The sequence below is a fragment of the Schistocerca piceifrons genome, chromosome 1, assembly GCF_021461385.2.
Source record: "Schistocerca piceifrons isolate TAMUIC-IGC-003096 chromosome 1, iqSchPice1.1, whole genome shotgun sequence".
Lineage (NCBI taxonomy): Eukaryota > Metazoa > Arthropoda > Insecta > Orthoptera > Acrididae > Schistocerca > Schistocerca piceifrons.
The window spans coordinates 1103330892-1103351471 of record NC_060138.1 but is presented as its reverse complement, the minus strand read 5'-3'; the positions used below and the strand labels follow the sequence as shown (position 1 = coordinate 1103351471).

Below are 20580 nucleotides of genomic sequence, written 5' to 3'. Positions count from 1 at the left end.
CAGTACATTGGTGGGACTGTCACTTGTACTCAGGTGATTCACATGAAAAGGCGTCTGGCATTATCATCACTGCATGACAGGAATTAACAGTTTTGAATGTGGAATGATAGTTAGCACTATATGTAAGGGACATTCCATTTAGGAAATCATTAGGGAATTCAGTATTCCATGATTAACACTGTCGGGAGTGTGCTGAGCATACTAAATGTCAGGCCTTACCTCTCATGACAGATAATGCAGTGGCTCATGGCTGTAACATAAGGACCAAGAGCCGCGATATCTGTTTAGAGTTATTAGTGTTAACACTCAAGCAACACTGCATGAAATAACCACAGAAATCAATGTGGGACATATGAAAAACATATTCATCAGAACAGTGTGGTGAAATTTTGGGTTAATGGGCTATGGCAGCAGACGGTCAACACGAGTGCCGGCGGCATGCACCTCTCATGGGCCTGTGACCATATTGGTTGGACCCTAGATGACTGGAAAATTGTTGGCTATCAACAGATGAGTCATGATTTCAGCTCGTAAGGGTTAATGGTATGGCTCAAGTGTGGTGCAGATCTCAAGAAGCCATGGACCAAAGTTGTCAACAAGGCACTGCGAATGCCATCGGTCACTCCATAATGGTGTGGAATGGACTTCACATTCCCAAACAACAATGGATTTTTTTGTGGATGACAATGCATCATGTCACTGGGCCACAGTTGTTCATGATTGGTTTGAAGAATATACTGGACAATTCAAGTAAATGGTATGGCCACCCAGATTATCTGACATGAAACCTGTTGAACATTTATGGGACAGAGTCAAGAGCTCAGTTTGTGCTCAAAATCCTGCACTGGCAACACTTTTGCAGTTATGGACAGCTATAGAGGCAGCATGGCGCAATATTTCTGCAGGGGACTTCAAACGACTTGTCGAGTCGCTGCCATGTCAAGTTTCTGCACTACGCCAGGAAAAATAAGGTCTGACATGGTGTTAGGAAGTATCCTACAACTTCTGTCACCTCAGTGTAGTTAATTAAAATCACTTCTGCTTACAAGAATCCCTTTATGATCGTAAAATATTCTGAGAGGTTTCCTCCAGCACATTTTGTCACTGTTAAGTGTCTTGAGAAGTTTTATGATCTAAAAGAAGTCACATAAGAAAAACTGCAAAATACTTCAAAAGGATTAAAGATGAGTTGCATCTAAGTATTCCATTTCAAGAGGAACTGAAGTTCCACAATGAAAGTAGTTTTTTGAAATCTAAAATAATAAGATTTAAATATCATATACAGAAAAATACAGAATTTGATTCAGGAATAATTTGTCTTTACCAAATACTGAAAAGATGTAAAACAAATTTACTTGAACGCTCAAACATTATATTTTTATTCTGTAACATTCTATATACTAACGTGAAAACTAATTAAGTTGATAAGGCAACATCAACATGAAGTGACTGGATGCAATGAACCATGAACTCTGTGAAGAAGTGCTTTCTTTGCAGAGAACTGAAAGCAAGAAATAGAAAAAAAATGCAACAAAGAAGACGAGAAACTGAAAATTCATTCAAATCCTGTATCAGTGGCACATAAAGGATATGCACTGTAAGTCGAAAGCAATAATTCAGTGGAAATATAATTCATAGCTTCATTTTTTTCATATCTTTGTTTTGAGAATTCTGGTCTTGAAAATATGATATATCAGGAAAGAAGCAAAAATTTATGACTAGCTGATAAGGTGACATTTACAGAAGGAGCTGCAAGAAAGTGAAATAATTTAAAGGAGTGGCTACAAGCTATTTACAGCAGTAGTTATTATGAAAGGAGCAATAAATAAGTAATATTGTTTCATGACTATTTTCTCAGAAAAATATGAATGCAATCTATAAATTAATCAGCATTTCTTTTGCTACAAAATACATCACACAGTCTTCCACCTTCCTTTTGTTATTTTCAAATGATGGCTTGAAATTTATTTGGTTGTCACCTGGTTGCAAAAATTACTAAATAGTGTTATGTTAGTTCATTTAGCTCACTTCAGACCACAGTAAGGGATAATACTTCTTTAAAACAATTTTATTATTTTCTTTATTACAAATAGTTTAGCACAAAATTTACAGCTACTTGTTAGTTTTAATGTTAGTTACTTGGTGTCACAGTACCATAAAGAACCACATCACTAGATGTATAATTTCTTACAGCTGGATATTGATAGAATTTTGGATGGGCTATGTTCTCTACACTTGTAAACATGGATTAATGGTTGCTCAGAAATGGTTGCAAATCTAATATCTGACATATTCATGAAATGGCTTTGATACTAAATTTCTATATCACTGGCACTAATGTTGTTACAGTGGCAACAGTTGTGTCTTGTGAGAACAGTTCTGACCTGAACACTTGAGGCCTTGATGCGTGATGCCGTGCAGCATGGAACCACAGTGGTCACAGAAAGTCGGAGTCAAGTACGTGAAAACCTCCCACTTGTGCACGGCGGAGGCCTGGTGGTAAACACAGAGCAACACACATTCGAGTGTCCGATCAAAGCGTCACGTGCTAGTGGCCTATCACAGTGAGTATCAACCAACACAAGCAAATGTACAGTATCAGGTACTGTGGACTGGGAAGGTAACAGGAGAGAAGGAGGAAAACAGAAAACTCCAAAATAAGGTATGAAGAGGTGTAGAGTCACTTGAGGACAAAATTTTGCAACACAGAAATTGAATGAATGTAAACTGTTGCAGGCCTTGGGACACTGAGATTATTTTCTATCCCCTAGCTGAAAAAAAAGACTTAGTATGTTTATTTTTGTGTGATCAATACTCAATGAAAAATATTGCTCACTGAAGTCATGGAACTGATTACAGTGATCAGGAACATAAAATGCAGACAAACAGTACTTTCCTATCACACATGTCTTTCTTTTTTAAATGAAAAGTAAATACCAACACTTTTCTGAAATATTGATTTTTAAAAAAAACTCCAACTTACCTATTTGGGACAATCAAAATAATAACTCTATTATGAAGTGCTCTTCATACAGCCCATTCAGAATTATTCACATTCATATAATAAGACACATGGTAATATGGGGAATGATAGCACAACTAGCATACTGTTTCAATGAAAATGTGCTACCAATGAATCATTAGCCCCACCTAAAATAGTTGAGAAATATTACACAACCCTCAGAATGCTGAATGAAACCTGTTTCAAGCAGATTGTTATCCCCTATTATTCAGAAAGCAAATAAAGGTTGTATGAGAGAATCAATGACAACAACTTTGAGCAAACACAATAAATTCTTTCCATGCTAAAAGAATTGCTTTTCAAGTAAAAATAACTTTGTGCCAGTCTGGTAAGTTATGGTAGCAGCATTTACACATGCTGAAATGTGCTATTGTAAGAAAAGTATACACAAACAACAAAAATATTACAGTTTTAATACATAAAGGACAAACATCTGTGTTTCAGCATTTACATTATATCACAATTATTAACAAAATTAATATCTCTAACTATATACAATCTGCTGTTAACTTTTTGGAAATTTACTTCAGGGAGAATACACAGCTATACACCATCCTGTTAAACTTTTTAAGAACACAATACTGCTCAATATAAATGGATAACGGATTGCCCTGCAATCATTTATGAAGATCTGAATGAACGTTTTTCATCCCAATTCAGTAACAGATTTCACCTGTTTGTGGGAAAAGTTTTCCAGTGCTCGTTCCATAACTGATAAGATGCATTTACATTGCAGATGACAACTGTGAGCATGGTTACAAAATGAAAATCTGATTTTAAGGAAAAAGTAATGAGAGAGAAGCTGTTTAGAAGAACAGATTACATGCAACCATGCAATCAGACAAGCAAATGGGCAAGCAGGCAGGCACAAATCACCAAATGGAAAAGATTTAGTGTCGGGACCACCACCAAGTCAAAGTGTTTTTTTTTTTTACTTAATACTCTGTGAAATGTCATCTCCCATGAGCTGATTTGGGATGCAGATTTTGTTTATTACAAATTTCAGCTCACATTTCACTGAAATAGTGACTGATAAAATAATTGAATTTTAGCAGCAACATTTTAATTAAAAATTTTGCTCATGTTTCACTGAAATACCAATCAAAAACATTGAGTTTTAGCTGCAAAAATTACATTGAACAACACTTAGCAAACAAAAATTAAGATATTTAGAATAGCATAATGGTTCTTTCCCTTACAGGATTTAATGCCCTTTTATATTTGGAAAATTTATCTGCATCATGCAGACTAATGTTTGCATGTGACACAAATGTGTGGCAAAAAAAAAAGGCACTGACTCTAGCACGTGCCTGTTCTGAAAGATCGGCATCCCAGACTCAAATGGGAGAGTCACATTTGACAATGGTGGCTCCTCAGCATCTGCCCACCGTTACCTTCACATTTCATGCCCTGGTGGATCACCCCATATAGTAGTGATCCACAGTGGTCGCAGAATGTTGGACTGCTGTATGTGTGCACCTTGAACCGATGTTTCGTCCGAGAATCCTGTGGATACATACAGACTGTACTGTCTCTTGTTCACTCTAAATCGTGCCTACTGTGATGATGTATGCTCTATCGGCAAGTTGGCAGTACAGTAAACAAACACTGTTCTAAATTATTACACAATAGTGTTACTTTCATTAATAAATAAACTACAATAAAATGGAAATTGGTATCTAATCTCTTCACAAAATATCGTTCATATCATCATCATATAACACAAATCAACAATTCTCAGAACGATGGTGGTATGTAAATTCTCCATGGAAACATTCACTGAGAGTATTTATTTTCTTTATCTATGATTTATATTTGTCTTCATTATTATAAAGTGAAAAACTTTATTTCAAAGCACAGTGCTGTATTATAGCACTGAAACAACTGTAAATGCCACCGTCCTTGAAATATGACAAAAGATTCTGAAATTCAAGCAGTTATTTAAAGAATGGAGGAGTGGCATTTGTTACATGTTTCAGCTGGTACATCTGTGGAGCTTGTCACATTAATTCTTGGACACATGTATTAGTTTACAAAATATATACTGTTCAGAGTAGCAGTGGAAATTGTTAAGAGTAATAAATAAGAAAACTTTGTCACATTCTCTCCATTCCATTGCATTGCATTTATAATTTTTGTTACCTTGCTCTACTGAAGATGAAACCCAACAGACACACAACTCACCAAGTCCATGTAATGAACCACCACCACAAAGATTCAGAAACAGTATTCAGAATGCATGTAAAAAAAAGTTAACTAAGTGGCAGACATTTCCTTCTGAGCTCTATAGCCCTTGATTAATTTAATAGTTGAAGTAAAAACAAAAACCACTGAAATATGCTTATGTTAGATCTATCATCTATATTTTTCATTTCTTTTAAGATTAAGCTGAGATGTTACACTGAAGAATAATTAAACAGTAGGTTAAGAAATAATTCTGCATCCAAATAGGCTTTCCAAGCAAATTAATATTACTCAGTCACTTGTTATAACAATGAAACTCAACAATTTATTTTTGATGGCTTTTTGGCACATGTGACACTAGCTTACCAAATGAAAAGTGTTTTAACACCACATACAGTAGAAAAGGTGCATGCACTGATTCAACACAAATGTCATATACTTGAGATGTTACAAAGCTGACATAGCCCATGTATTAAATGTTAAACATCTCAGCATTGTCTGCTTTATGAGTAATGTGCACAGAACCCGATTATTCAAGAAAGAAAATGTTAGTGGTTAGATGTACCACTAACGTTTCTGTTTGCCCAAACACATTCCTCCATGGTACCATCATCGTGAGACAGACTGAGAAGCATCTGGGTTTCCATACCACAAAGAAGTTTTAGGCAAGTTTTAGTTTTTGAACATCTAATGAGAACTGAATGTATGCCTTTGTCCCTACACACAACAGTAGTTGTTAAAAAACGTTTATGTCACATCATATTTAGAGGTAAATATCTTCATACTAAAACATCTCTGAGTAAATTCGACAACTTCCATCAAAGTCGATATGTGGGGTTATATTATTTGCCATGTAATTGCAAGACACACTTAGAAATGAAAGCAACAGTAAGCAAGTGGAAAAGCTACCCAAGCTACCTCTTAATAATTTTGCTGACTGTTTCCATGTGTTGACTTTCTAGAATCATAAAGATAAATGACTGGATTAATCGTGCAATCAATACCTGAAACTAGTGCAATCAGTACCTGAAACTAGTGCAAATTGAGGGATCAATAAATAGAAAGTGATGGAGATTTACTCCATTGTACATTAGTGTAGCATCTTTTCAATTGGGGATCTTAACACATGCAATATTTTGAAAAGGAGATTTGCTTGCTGAGACACAGATAAGCACACCAAACACACACACACACACACACACACACACACACACACACACACACACACACACACAAAAACCACAGTGCAGCCTTGGCAGCTAGAGACTGTGGTCGTGGTCGTGTGTGTGTGTGTGTGTGTGTGTGTGTGTGTGTGTGTGTGTGTGTGTGTGTGTGAGGGGGGGGGGGTGCGTGCGTGCGTGTGTGTGTGTGTGTGTGTGTGTGTGTGTGTGTGTGTGTGTGTGTGTTTGACAGTCTTTTTGTTGTGCCTCTCTGTGTCTCAGCACCTCCACTATCTGGTGAGTAGCAACTTTCCTTTTCATAATACTGTCATTATTCCATCCTGGAGTTCCCATTGTTTAATACACATAATATGTACTTTATGTTCTCTTTTTTAACATACACAAATATTAAAATTGAAAATGTACCTGCTGTTATACATTTTGTCATATTTTACATAAATTGAAATGTAAATCATATGTAATATTTAGTTGAAAGTGCTGTGCGCCATGTTGCAAACCAGTCCCAGGAAATCAACCAGACGAGTTGCACAAAGGGTGGGAATCAACCAACATACAAAGTTCAAACCCATCAGCCATTAAACCCCAGGCCCATGTAACAATGGTTGTGTTTCGCCAAAACTATTGTCCACAGAACTGACGAACAGAACTTGGATATGAATACGGTTTGGTTTAGCGGCGAAGCCCACTTTCATTTGGGTGGGTTCGTCAAGAAGCAAAATTGGTGCGTTTGAGGGGCTGGGAATCCGCAAGTCTCTTCACTCTCAATGGGTGACTGGGTGGTGTGCAATGTCCAATCACAGAATAATTAGTGTGATATTCCTTGATGGCACGGTGACCACTGAACGGTATGTGAAGGTTTTGGAAGATTATTTTATCCCCATTATCCAAAGTGACCTCGATTTCGATAAGATGCGGTTCATGCAAGACGGTGCTCGACCCCATCGAAGCAGGCGAGTGTTTGATGTCGTGGAGGAGCACTATGGGGACCTTCAGGGCCGGCTCAAGCGCAAGTGCCGCCCCGTGCGAGCTGCTAAATTGCCGCCCTCCCCCCCCCCCCCCCCCCACCGTTTTTTTATTTACAAAACGTTTGTGTACTTTTATTTAAACAAATCTGTAGGAAATGTCAGCAATCAATAGCAATTTTTGTTTTTACTTTTCAGATCTACCTAGGTTTCGGCCACTGAGTGGCCAGTCTCAAAGCTTTTAATATGTGCTTACATGTAGTGTGCGAGTAGTATTGTCAAACAAAAGTGCCGGTCAGAGTTTAATTGTTGTTCATGCAGGCGGAGACAGGTGTCCATGGGTCAAAAACCAAAACGTCCGACTATCATTCAGAAACGGATAGCAAAAATTTTCAAAAATACGTCGAAACACAACTTATGCCAGGCTTATTAGTAATGTCTATATCCCTTGTAATTACTCGCAGCGTATTTACCCTTTCGGAATACTTCTAGCCATTGTAGGTGTTAGACATGTTTGACTGTAGTTACGTTCAACCATTTTTTTTCCATAATGCGGGAAGAATAAAACACTCGGAAACTGCCATTGAAGGGCTTAGCAAAATTGCTTCAGGCTTAATGTGTAACCGCAGTGTCGAACATTGCATTCGAATTTCCAAATTAGATTTCGTCTTTTGCAAAATTAGTTGTGAGTAAACGCACGGCGCGTTACAGGCTGGTAGCGCTTCTTATGAATACTGGCGTGTACGCCAGACTGCTTCCCCCTCTCTGTTCCTACGGCGTAAACACGACGGTGCTGCCACAGTGGCGAGGAAGAAATTAGTCCTCCTCCCTCCCCTTGTTCAACAGGGGCGGCCGGCAGGTATTCGAGGCGCCATCAGTGTGCGATTTGTGCTTTTACCAGTGTGTGTGTGTGTGTGTGTGTGGGGGGGGGGGGGGGGATGTCTTAGGGGGTTAGTATAATTATATATGTTACTAGCTTGAAGCGTGGCGTTACCCATGATTAAACAGTTGTTTATAAATAGATGTTACTGCCGAAACTCACTGTTCACGCGTATGCACTATCAGAAAAGCCATCCCTTGTTATATCTTTAAAAGTACATTATAGGTAAAGCTTATTTACAAAATCATCTACATGTAGGTATACGGGGGGAATTCAAAAAGTAAAGGTACATTTGTGAAAAGCTGTACTTATTCTGATGATAGAAAACTGAAACACGCGTTATTTTTCTACGTAACATCCGTCGACTTCAATGCAGTTTTCCCGACGTTTTACGAGTTTTTTTTTTTATTTCATCAGAAAATACGTTTATCGGTTCCATCTGTAACCAACTGACCAGCAATGACGTCTTCATCACTTTCAAATCTTCTTCCCTGTAATGCTTCCGTTAAGGGTCCAAACATGTGAAAATCGCTAGGAGCCATGTCTGGACTGTATGGTGAACGTTCCAGCACCTCGAATCTCAACTCCTTTATCGTGTCGGCTGTCCGTTTGGCAGGATGTGGGCGAGCGTTATCTTGCTGCAGGATGACATCTCTTCACAGTTTTCCACGACGTTTGGATTTGATTGCAGGTTTTAGTTTCGTGCGCAACACATCACATCCACCATACAATACAGACCTGGCTCTAAAGCCTCGTTTACGCTGGGTTCACGTCTTGCAACATTTTGGTATGCTACGGAAATGTGGCGTGTGTCGTCTTGTCATTTAGTTCTAAATGTTTTGAAATGCTTACCTACTACATAACACTTTCTCAATATTAATAAGCAAACATATTAATAGTAAGACTGTATTAAAGACTTTCAGTGTTCGGCTCGACAAATTTAAATTATATGTAAAGTATTACTCCAGTGCGTGGGAAATAAACATCCCAAGTTGGGATGCATAAACTAAAACCAGAGGAGGCGATGGTCTGATGCAGAGGGGGGGAAATCCCCCCCTGCAAATCGCACACTGGGCGCCATGCCTTAGTTCCCGATGCCGCTCCCTCCAAGGTTTACTTTCGAATCCCCTCTTGGGCATGAATGTTGAGGGTGCCCTAAAAAAAGGGGGGGGGCGGCAAATTTTCCGTCCCTCGGAAAGAGCCGCCCCGTGCGGCCGCACGTTTCGCACGTGCCTTGCGTCGGCCTGAGGACCGCATTCTTGCTCTGGGGTACCCAGAAGCCGCTGGCACTGGCCTCGATTAGCAGCAATATTCTCCGGATCTGAAAACATGCGGCTCCTTTCTATGGGGCTATATTAAAGACAAGGTGTACAACAATAACCCCAAAAGCATTGCTGAGCTGAAAACAGCCATTCAGGAGGTCATAGACAGTATCTATGTTCACACTTCAGAATTTCGCTATTCGTATGCGCCACATCATCGTCAATGATGGCAGGCATATCGAAGATGTTATAACCTAAATCCGAATATCTGTACTGACGTTTACATGTTGACTGAAGTGTTTTCATGCCGTAGTTTGTAACTAATTTACGTTTTTTTCGTGTAGTTCAATAATTGTCACCCTGTAGACACGGCAATGAATCACACCATATCACCAAATCGGCCGACCGTAGTATAAAATCCGTCCATACTGTAGATCACAACAAAACCAAGATACTTCGACAGTCTTCCTGCTTCTGAGATTGATTAAAGAGGCCACTCAAATTATGGTTCACGACGGTCTAATTATGTACATGTATATGATTACTCTGCAATTCACCAGTAAGTGCCTGGCAGAGGATTCATCGAACCACCTTCAAGTTACCGAACAGCGCGCGGAAAAAAAAAAAAAAAAAAAAAAAAAAAAAAAAAAAAAAAAACACTTTAATCTACCCGTGAGGGTTCTGATTTATTTTAATACGATGATAATTTCTCCCATTGTAGGTGAGCATTAACAAATTATTTTCGCATTCCGAGAAGAAAGTTGGTGACAGAAATTTCGGGAAAAGATCCTGCCTCAACGAAAAACGCCTTTGTTTTAATGATTTTCACCCCAATTCGCTTACCGTATCTGTGTGACTCTCTCCTGTTTCGTGATCATACAAAAGAAGCTGCTCTCCCTCGAACTTTTCCGATATCCTCCGTCAATCCTATCTGATACGATTCCACACTGTACAGCAGTACTGCAGAAAAGGATAGAAAAGCGTAGTGTAGACAATCTCTTTAACAGATCTGTTGCATTTCCTAGGTCTCCTGCCAATAAGTCGCTGCCTCTGGTTCGCTTTCCCCACAACATTAACTGTAATCCCTAAGTATTTAATTGAATTCAGAGCCTTTAGATTGCGCCATTTATCGTTTCACAGAAATTTGGTGGATTGCTTTTAGCACCTATGTGAATGACTTCACACTTTGCATTATTTAGTGTCAACTGGCACTTTTCGCACCACACAGATGTTTTGTTTAGATCATTTTGCAATTTTTTTCGATCATCTGATGTCTTTACGAGACAGTAAATGACAGACTCATCCGAAAACAATCTACGAGGACTGCTCAGATTGTCTACTACATCGTTTATATGAATCAGTAGCAGCAGAGGGCCTGGAACACTTCCCTGGGGAACCACAAATATTACCTGTGTTAGACGATGACTTATCGTCAGTTACTGTGACCTTTCTGGCAGGAAATCACGAATACGATCGCACACCTGCCACGATATTAGACAGGCACGCAATTTTATTAGAAGTTGCTTGTGAGTTATTGCGTCTAAAGCCTTCTGTAAATCTAAAAACATGGAAACAATTTGAGATTCCCTGTTGATAGCAATCATTACTTCGTGTGAATAAAGGACTAGTATCTTCTTAATCCGTGTTGGCTATCAAAAATAGTTTTTTCGTGGTATGGCATTTATTGGCCGGGAATCCCCTTCGGGGTTCGGCCGTCATTTTGCAAGTCATTTTAGTTGACGCCACTTCGGCGACTTGCGACGTAATTTATAAGATTAGAACACAGTATGTGTTGCAGAATCCTACCGCAAATCGATGTTAGTGATACAGATCTGTAAGTCCGCGGAGTACTCCTATTTCCTTTCTTGAGTATCGGTGTGACCTGCGCAACTTTCTTATGGATTTTTCATCGAGCGAGCGGTTGTATGTGTGACATTCGCCTGCTTTATTTCTTCGTTGATAGTCCTCGGTGTCGACGTACTGCATTTTTATACGGGCTGAAAAATAGGGGACGGGAGTAGCGTTCCACAGTTCTTTTACTTTCGCCGTTCACAACCCCCCAGTATTACACAGTTATATGGCCAGTTCAATACTGGTAAAGGTTAAGCCTCATTAATATTTTGCACGCAAACATCAGCATACTGCTACAATAGTTTGCTGTTGAACATCTATGAGCAATAAATACCTAACCACACATTGATAAAATCTTCTCGGGTTGACAGCTGATACAATGCGTTGTTCTCCAGCAACGTTTCAGCTAGTTTCTTATTTGCCATCTTCAGGCGACTTCAATCCGAGAAGATTTCATAGTTCTTGCAGAATACAAGGTACGTGTCACACTATTTCTCAAATAAATTGAACGGACACTGTCACTGTTTTAACACACGGCATATTTGTGTTACACTAATTCCACTAAGTTAATACATTCTTGTTACTCTGATTGATACAGACTTCCTGTCTGAAAATCGGCCGTGACTGACTGTCTCGAGACCAAAAATTGTGCCTTTATATATCCTCACAATAACAGGCACTGAAACTATACATTGTCCAGCGTTTAAGTTAAAGAAATTATAATTAAAACCCAACTCATTGAATTAACTGAACACATCGAAAAATTCCTCCTCTTTTAATAGTTCCTTCTATCACAAAGGTTAGGCCGAATTATTTGTTTAAATAATGAAATTAACAGATATGGTTATACAAACAATACTTTTGACAAACCTGGTAATTATTTTGGAATTACTAAGGGCTGGCTTTGCTAACATGTTGTAAGTGTATTGTCATATCGCTGGGTTAGTTGTGGAGTATCTATGCGGGCAGCCGTGTCTGTTGAGTCGAGCATGGGACACGGAATTGTTATGTTGTGTTGTGTGTAGCTCTGCATGTGAGAGGCATTGTTAGTATGGAAGTTGAAGTATTGCTGCAAGTGATATTATAGTAAAGTGATGGAATATGTAAGTGATTCAGAGAAAAGTGCGTAATGACGTAATTAAAAGTGAGCAGTGCCGCCGATTACGCATTTGTGTATCCTCTCGCTGCGCGTCACTCGGTTTCCAAGAATGAACTATGTAAATCGGTAATACTATTTACCACGAAAGAGAGCATTTAAGTGCCAGTGTCTTGTGGCGAGCGTGAGAACGTGCGTTCGACCATTGCGTTCCGCATCATCAACAATCAACCGCGCCACGACGGTTACGTGCACGCTCGTGCAACTGAGAACTGTAAATTTAACTTTGTGAACAGTGTTAAAATTGATTACTAGTGTCAAGGAGGACTGGTACCAAATATTTATGTATGCATGACGAGCGTAAGAACTTTCGTGCGATCATTCGACTACCGCATCATCAACAATCACCTGCGTCATGTCGGTTACGCGTTCACTCGTCTGGGTGATGCTGTGGACTGGTTATCATACATTAATTGGGATAAACACTTATGAATTAGAATGTAAACAGTGCAACCTGAGATTTTCTTTAATCGTCACAGAATATAGTTCTTCATACCAGACGTCGAACAGTGTTGTGTTTTAACGTTGAGTGGCTCCCCTAAACCCGCTTGCATATTTCGATAAATAACTTCAGGCAAGCCAACAGCAGTGTGGAGCAGGACAATACGACCGCCGCAGGATTATCAGGTACGTGGTGTGGACAGGGCGCACGGTCCAGAAGTGAAAACCAGTTTAAAGGTACCCCACCCATTTGTTCTCCCGGGCGTGTTACAATGTTTTCGAATAGAGCCAAATGAATACTTCAAGGATCCTAGTAGTAGTCCTTCCATATGTTTATAATAAGTACAGAATTTATATTTGTTTATAAGTCAACAATAGAATTGAAGTCACGAAACAATTACTGATTTCACCGTATAACAAAAGATATTAACTAGGAATGGTCCAAATAAATGAGGAAAGTAATTACATACACAAAGCTAAGCACAAAATTAGATCTGGTGCTATATTCCTTAAGGCTGAGGGCCAACCTTTCTGTTTCATGAAAATGCAGATTATACTCATGTATTTTAATGGTAATTAGTCAAAAATGAAAATAAAATGAATTCAAGGAGGCAGATGGCAAAACTAGAGAGGAAGTAAGAGATGCCAGCTTGCTTCGTCACATATGGAGCTATTGTATCAGCATACTGCGAAAAAATCCTGACTGACACACATCTGGACAGGAGACCTTGCCTTGATTAAGTGATTTATGCTGCTTCGCTACACCGAGGATATCTGTTTGTAAGTTACTCATGTCGGGAGTGTTTCTTGATTCAAATTCTGGAATATCTGCTTCATCATCTTTGCTGAATGAATTTCGGAAAACCATGATTAGTAACTCTGCTTTCTTGGCACTTTCATCAATAGCATTTCTATCTCTCAGGGAAGGTATTGATTGTGTCTAGCCGCTGGTATACTTTACATACGATCAAAATCTCTTTGGATTTTCTGTCAGATTCCGACACAAAGTTTCGTTGTGGAAGCCATTAAAAGTATCTCAACTTAAGTCCGCGATACATTTTGACACTTCAGCAAAACATCGGCAGGCATGAAATTTTGTATTTTTAAATGTGGCACGATGTGTTCTGACCTGTTTGTGTACCATGCGGGATCAGTACTATCTCTTACTAATTTATTTGGTACGTATTTCTCAACATCCGTCGATATTATTTCTGAGTGAGGCGTGGAGTCTACAGCTGAGTCGGGCTTTGAACCCTGTGCTGAGATGAGAGAAAAAAAAAATCTTCCCAGCATTCATGTTGTAGGAATAGCCAACAATTGGCTCACGGTAAGAAACAAATTCGGCTTTCCCAAATACAACACCTTTCGCTAATATAGGTAAGACGGAAGAGACGGAGTAGTCAAACGGGTGTACATGAAGTCCAGGAACACTTTCAGTTATTTACTAAACAAGAACTGAATACTGTACAGATGTCATGCGTATAGCATTTTGAAGAAAAACTATGAAAGTTTTTTCCAAACATTCGATATGCGAACCCGGCAGACATCAACACCGTAATCGAATTCTAGCCATACCCATCCCAGCATGGCATCGTCGACTGTGGCAACCGCTTCCCGTATTCTCTCCCGGAGCTCTGCTACATCACGTGGAAGAGGCGGTACACACACCAGATCTTTAATGTGTCCCCACGGAAAAAAATCATACGGAGTGAGATCTGGTGATCAGGGAGGCTATTTCATAAACTCCAACACACACACACACAAAGCTCGCTCCGCACCTGAACTCGCTATGTTTGCGACTAGCGCTGACTATCGGCAAATTACCAAAACTACGCTATGGCGGTATACATGAGGAAAATGTTCAGGCTTTCTCTTCAAAATGACATATGTTTGATATCTGTCATACAGATGTCATTTTGAAGAGAAACCCTGAAAGTGATATCTGTCATATAACTAATGAGGAGGTATTGAATAGAACTGGGGAGAAGAGGACTTTGTGGCACAACTTGACAAGAAGAAGGGACCGGTTGGTAGGACATGTTCTGAGGCATCAGGGGATCACAAATTTAGCATTGGAGGGCAGCGTGGAGGGTAAAAATCGTAGAGGGAGACCAAGAGATTAATACACTAGGCAGATTCAGAAGGATGTAGGTTGCAGTAAGTACTGGGAGATGAGGAGGCATGCACAGGATACAGTAGCATGGAGAGCTGCATCAAACCAGTCTCAGGACTGAAGACCACAACAACAACAACGATATCTGTAGAATGTTTCGTTCTTGTGCAATAAATAATTGAAAGTGTTCTCGGACTTTATGTACCCCCTGTATACACGCGACTCGGTGGCAGAGAAAGAAAGACCTCTCCCGCTAGTACTTCAGAACATCGAAGCGGTCATAGTCCAAATAAAAGGCAGAAACAGGCGTATCCTCATCACAGTCTATGTACAAACACCCCCCTCCCCTCCCCAGGGAGGCTCCTACCATCCCAGTTCTTATGACACATAATGACCATAAATAAGTTAATAATTCTTCGTGACTTAAATACAAGACACTATATGCTGGGAGACAGAGCTGACAACGGAAACGGACGCCGACTTCACGACTTACTGTCAACAGAACCGTTCATTACTCTCCGTGTAAATCAAGCGACCTTCATCGGCTTTCAGGGACACTAGAAACCGGACCTCGTTCTGCACAAACCCAACATCAGCGACGAAGCGACAGAACCTTACATCGGTGATTCAATTACAAGCGACAAGCTTCCTATCCTTTCCGCGAACAGTCCCACTCAGCCCACCAGACCAGTTACCAGAAGGCGGACAACATGAAAATACGCTAACGCAGACTGAGATAGATACAAGTACGTCCTCCCAGAAAGCCTTGCGTTCCCAGTAGCCGTAACAGATGACGATGACCTCCAGCAGGTCACTAACAGACTCGAAAAACCATACAACAGGCAATAGAAGAAGCTTTCACCACCACCATCATAGTAAATTGGAGACAGGCCATCCCCCAACACGCCCTCGACCTAATACGACAGGAAAAAAAAAGACAATAGGGAAACCTGACGGGCGGATAACCCAGACCTCAAAAGACGATGGAACAGACTAAACACGAGGGTCGTCCACAAAGTAAGTTCCGTTTCTATTTCTATCCGCGGCAGAGCTACGATCGCAGTTCCGAGCATGCGCGGCGGTTACTCTGACTCAAGGAGAAGACATGTACGCCATTTTCAGATCGCTGCTGCCGACGTTTGCTTTGTAGTGCTTCTTTATAATGTCAGCCGTAATTGCGGCAGCGTGTTAAATCAGGCCTGTGATTCGTTTTCTAAATGCAAAGAAAGTTAAATCAAAGGAAATTCAACGGCAAATCTGCGAGGTTTACGGACAAAATGCTATGAGTGGTACAATGGTTAGAAGATGGGTCAGACTGCTCAGTGAAGGATGTGGTCCAATGCACGATGAAGAACGAAGTGGACGCCCGTCTGTGGTTACTGATGAACTGGTTCACACAGTTGAAGAGAAGATTGAGCACAACCATAAGGCCGGTCGGAGTGGCCATACGGTTCTAGGCGCTACAGTTTGGAGCCGAGCGACTGCTACGGTCGCAGGTTCGAATCCTGCCTCGGGCATGGATGTGTGTGATGTCCTTAGCTTAGTTAGCTTTAATTAGTTCTAAGTTCTAGGCGACTAATGACCTCGGAAGTCGCATAGTGCTCAGAGCCATTTGAACAACCATAGTTTACACTTTGTGCCCTTGCTATGCAAGTTCCGCAAATCTCACGATCACTAATTCATGAAATTGTTACTGAAATTTCGAAGACTTTGCTCACGTTGGGTACCCGAAATTCTTACTGAATAACACAAAAAAACAACGGATGGGCACTGCACTTCAGTTTTTGACACACTGCAATGAAGAAAGCGATGGTTTTCTTTCTCGGATAGTCACGGGGGATGAAACCTGGGTATCGTACGACACCCCTGAAACAAAACGGCAATAAATGGAATGGAGGCACACTTCAATTAAGGTTAAGCCTAAGAAAATCTTGACACCTCGAAAAGTCATGTGCACTGTTTCTTGAGACTGAAAAGGCATTTTGCTGATTGATTTCTTACCACGAGGCCAAACAATCAAAGCACATGGTTTTTGCGAGACCACTGCACCACGCAATACAGAACAAGCGCCGAGGATTACTGTCAAAAGGCGTTCCCCCCCCCCCCCCCCCCCCCCCACGATAATTCCCGACCTCACACGGCGAATGTGAGCAAACAACTCTTCACGGGAATTCCACAGGGGCGCGTTTGATCATCCTCCGTACAGCGCGGACCTCGCTCCTAGCGACTTTCTACATCTACATCCATACTCCGCAAGCCACCTGACGGTGTGTGGCGGAGGGTACCTTGATTACCTCTATCGGTTCTCCCTTCTATTCCAGTCTCGTATTGTTCGTGGAAAGAAGGATTGTCGGTATGCTTCTGTGCGGGCTCTAATCTCTTTGATTTTATCCTCATGGTCTCTTCGCGAGATATACGTAGGAGGGAGCAATATACTGCTTGACTCTTCGGTGAAGGTATGTTCTCGAAACTTTAACAAAAGCCCGTACCGAGCTACTGAGCGTCTCTCCTGCAGAGTCTTCCACTGGAGTTTATATATCATCTCCGTAACGCTTTCGCGATTACTAAATGATCCTGTAACGAAGCGCGCTGCTCTCCGTTGGATCTTCTCTCTCTCTTCTATCAACCCTATCTGGCACGGATCCCACACTGCTGAGCAGTATTCAAGCAGAGGGCGAACAAGCGTACTGTAATCTACTTCCTTTGTTTTCGGATTGCATTTCCTTAGGAACTTCTTACACGTAAAATCTGTCCTTGGTGATCAACACTTCAACGATGATGACGAGCTGAAAGAACATGTTATCACATGGTTGAATACACAGGCGGCAACCTTCCATTAAGAAGGTGTACAAAAACTTGTGCCACGCTATGAAAAGTGCCTACAAAATATCGGAAGCTACGTAGAAAGGTAGTTTAACAGTTTTAGTCTTTTGCACAATGAATATTTTTTCTGTATCTGTACATATTTGTTTTATATAACCAAACGGAACTGACTTTGTGGACGACCCTTGTACAAGGATTAAATAGATCATTTCAAAGCACCGACAAGGACAGCGGGATGACACATGCAGACAGCTAAATCAACCAAGGCTTGCAAAGTTAAACGTACGTCCAAAACAACAGTAAATAATGCTGATACAAGTATGTCGGTTTTCGAGTGAACATAACTGAAGTTCGTTAACAATGTCACAAATTTTAGTCTAAAGTGTAAAGGAATTCCATTTCATTCGTAAGTGGACTCGTTCAAGCGATAGTTACTTTTACTGTTTCATAAAACCTTTATTAACAAATCTGTCACAGTTGTAGTAGATCCGTTTCGCGGCTAGTTTCAAACAACTGGCTCATTCTCAAGCCTGACCAACTGAGGCTTCACTGAAAGTGCCTGACCTTAATAACGATCACAATGGCAATGCAAGCTTCACAAGGTAATTGTAGATGACTGTCGCAACCAAAATGTGCCTAATTCGCAAGTTAGATTCAAAGACAGACATGCTGATTGCGACAGTCATCTACAATTACTTATAAAAGCCTGTATTGCCATAGTGATGTTCATTATTAAGATCAGGCACTTCCAGTGCAGCCATAGTAAGTCAGCCTTGAGAATGAACCAGTCAGTTCGTTAACTAGTCACCAAACGTATGTACTTTAACTGTGACAGATTTGTTAATAAACGTTTCATGAAATATATAAAAAGAGAATGAATTGTATCCATAGTGGATGAAGTTGAACTCCGTGACTGTTCCCTTATAGGGTGTAGAAAAATTTCCGCTACCAGTCACAATAAAAGGTTATTTATTTGTCTCACGACCAGTTTCGGGCTTGCGCCCATCCTCAGGTGTTTATACATTCATGTACATGTTTATATTGCTGGAGACCAATGTATAAATAAAAAAATATTATTTGCTGGTGACTAAACAGATACAAATGGGACAATTGTAAGTGGTAAGGCAGCATATGTAAAATAATTTTTTTTGTATTTATACAGTGATCTCCAGCAATATAAACATGTACATGTATAAACACCTGAGGATGGGCGCAAGCCCGAAACCGGTCGTATGACAAATAAATAACCTTTTATTGTGACTGGTAGCGGAAATTTTTCTACACCATATAAAAAGAGGTTGTTTGTCCCGCAATAACAAAAGGGTGAAACTGAAAAATGGTTCAAATGGCTCTGAGCACTATGGGACTTAACATCTGAAGTCATCAGTCCCCTAGAACTTAGAACTACTTAAACCTAACTAACCTAAGGACATCACACACATCCATGCCCGAGGCAGGATTCGAACCTGCGACCGTAGCAGTCACGCAGTGCCCGACTGAAGCGCCTAGAACCGTTCGGCCACCGCGGCCCGCGGTGAAACTGAAAAAAATATATTTTTCTTTCGTATAAATGAATTTTGGTTGCGCTGCTTCCTTTTACTGTAATGGTTTTATTTCTGTCATTTGACTTTAGGTTTCGTATTAAGAATCGACTCGAAAAACTCTCGGCTGAAAGGTTTGAGAAAAGATTGTAAACCGACCAGACAGAGCAAAATATGTTCTCAGTATTTTCGGGAAAAGGACACATACCGAACATCAGTTTCGTCAGTCCATATTAAGGAAGATGTTGGATGAGGAAAGCTGCCTGTTCATATCACATACTTCGCTTCTCGGTTATTCGAAACGTATGACAAAAAGAAAGTTACATTGACGAAGTCAAATGCGTCGTATTACTGGATCAAATATGTATTTAAGACCAGAAAAACGTCTGACACTGCTTTCCGAACTGCGTTATTTACGGAAGAACAGCAGCATTGACTGTGCGGCTGTCCCGGCGGGGGTTCGAGTCCTCCCTCAGACATATGTGTGTGTGTGTGTGTGTGTGTGTGTGTTTGTCCTTAGGATAATTTAGGTTAAGTAATGTATAAGCTTAGGGACAGATGACCTTAGCAGTTAAGTCCCATAAGAAATGGTTCAAATGGCTCTGAGCACTATGGGACTTAACATCTATGGTCATCAGTCCGCTAGAACTTAGAACTACTTAAACCTAACTAACCTAAGGACATCACACAACACCCAGTCATCATGAGGCAGAGAAAATCCCTGACCCCGCCGGGAATCGAACCCGGGAACCCGGGCGCGGGAAGCGAGAACGCTACCGCACGACCACGAGCTGCGGACAGTCCCATAAGATTTCACACACATTTGAACTGCAGCAGTTGCTATTTAGAACAACCGTTGCATGCATACGACACAGATAAAGAACGTGATGCAATCGTAAACAGTAGTCTGTTAATGTTTTAAGGTATCTAACATGGCGGCGCCGACTTCAGAGCAACGAACAGTAATGTAGTGTCACCTCCCCATATTACACCTCCATGCCAGCGGCCTTGTCACCTAGATAACACCGGTTCCCGCCCGATCGCTGACAGTAAGCAACATTGAGTGGTGGTTGGTGGTTATTGGGATGTTTAAGGGGATAAGCAACATTGGGTCCGCCTAGTATTTGGACGGGTGATAGTTTGGGTAGAACTGGATGCCGTTGG

General features: G+C 40.7%; 1 protein-coding gene across 3 annotated transcripts in view; it reads right to left on the bottom strand.

Annotated features, from left to right (window-relative positions):
- The window catches only part of LOC124798784 (protein kinase C, brain isozyme), a 128053-nt gene that overhangs the window by 87308 nt on the left and 20165 nt on the right, over positions 1-20580 (bottom strand). The window contains exons 1-2 of one of the 3 annotated variants that reach the window (XM_047262317.1): positions 4417-4435; positions 2385-2493 (exon numbers count right to left, since the gene is read on the bottom strand). In XM_047262317.1, the coding sequence (XP_047118273.1) occupies positions 2385-2424 (40 nt within the window). In that variant the 5' untranslated portion in view covers positions 2425-2493; positions 4417-4435. Of the gene's footprint in view, positions 1-2384; positions 2494-4416; positions 4529-20580 lie in introns of those variants that run through there. The other 2 variants (XM_047262324.1, XM_047262331.1) reach the window with 2 other exon arrangements.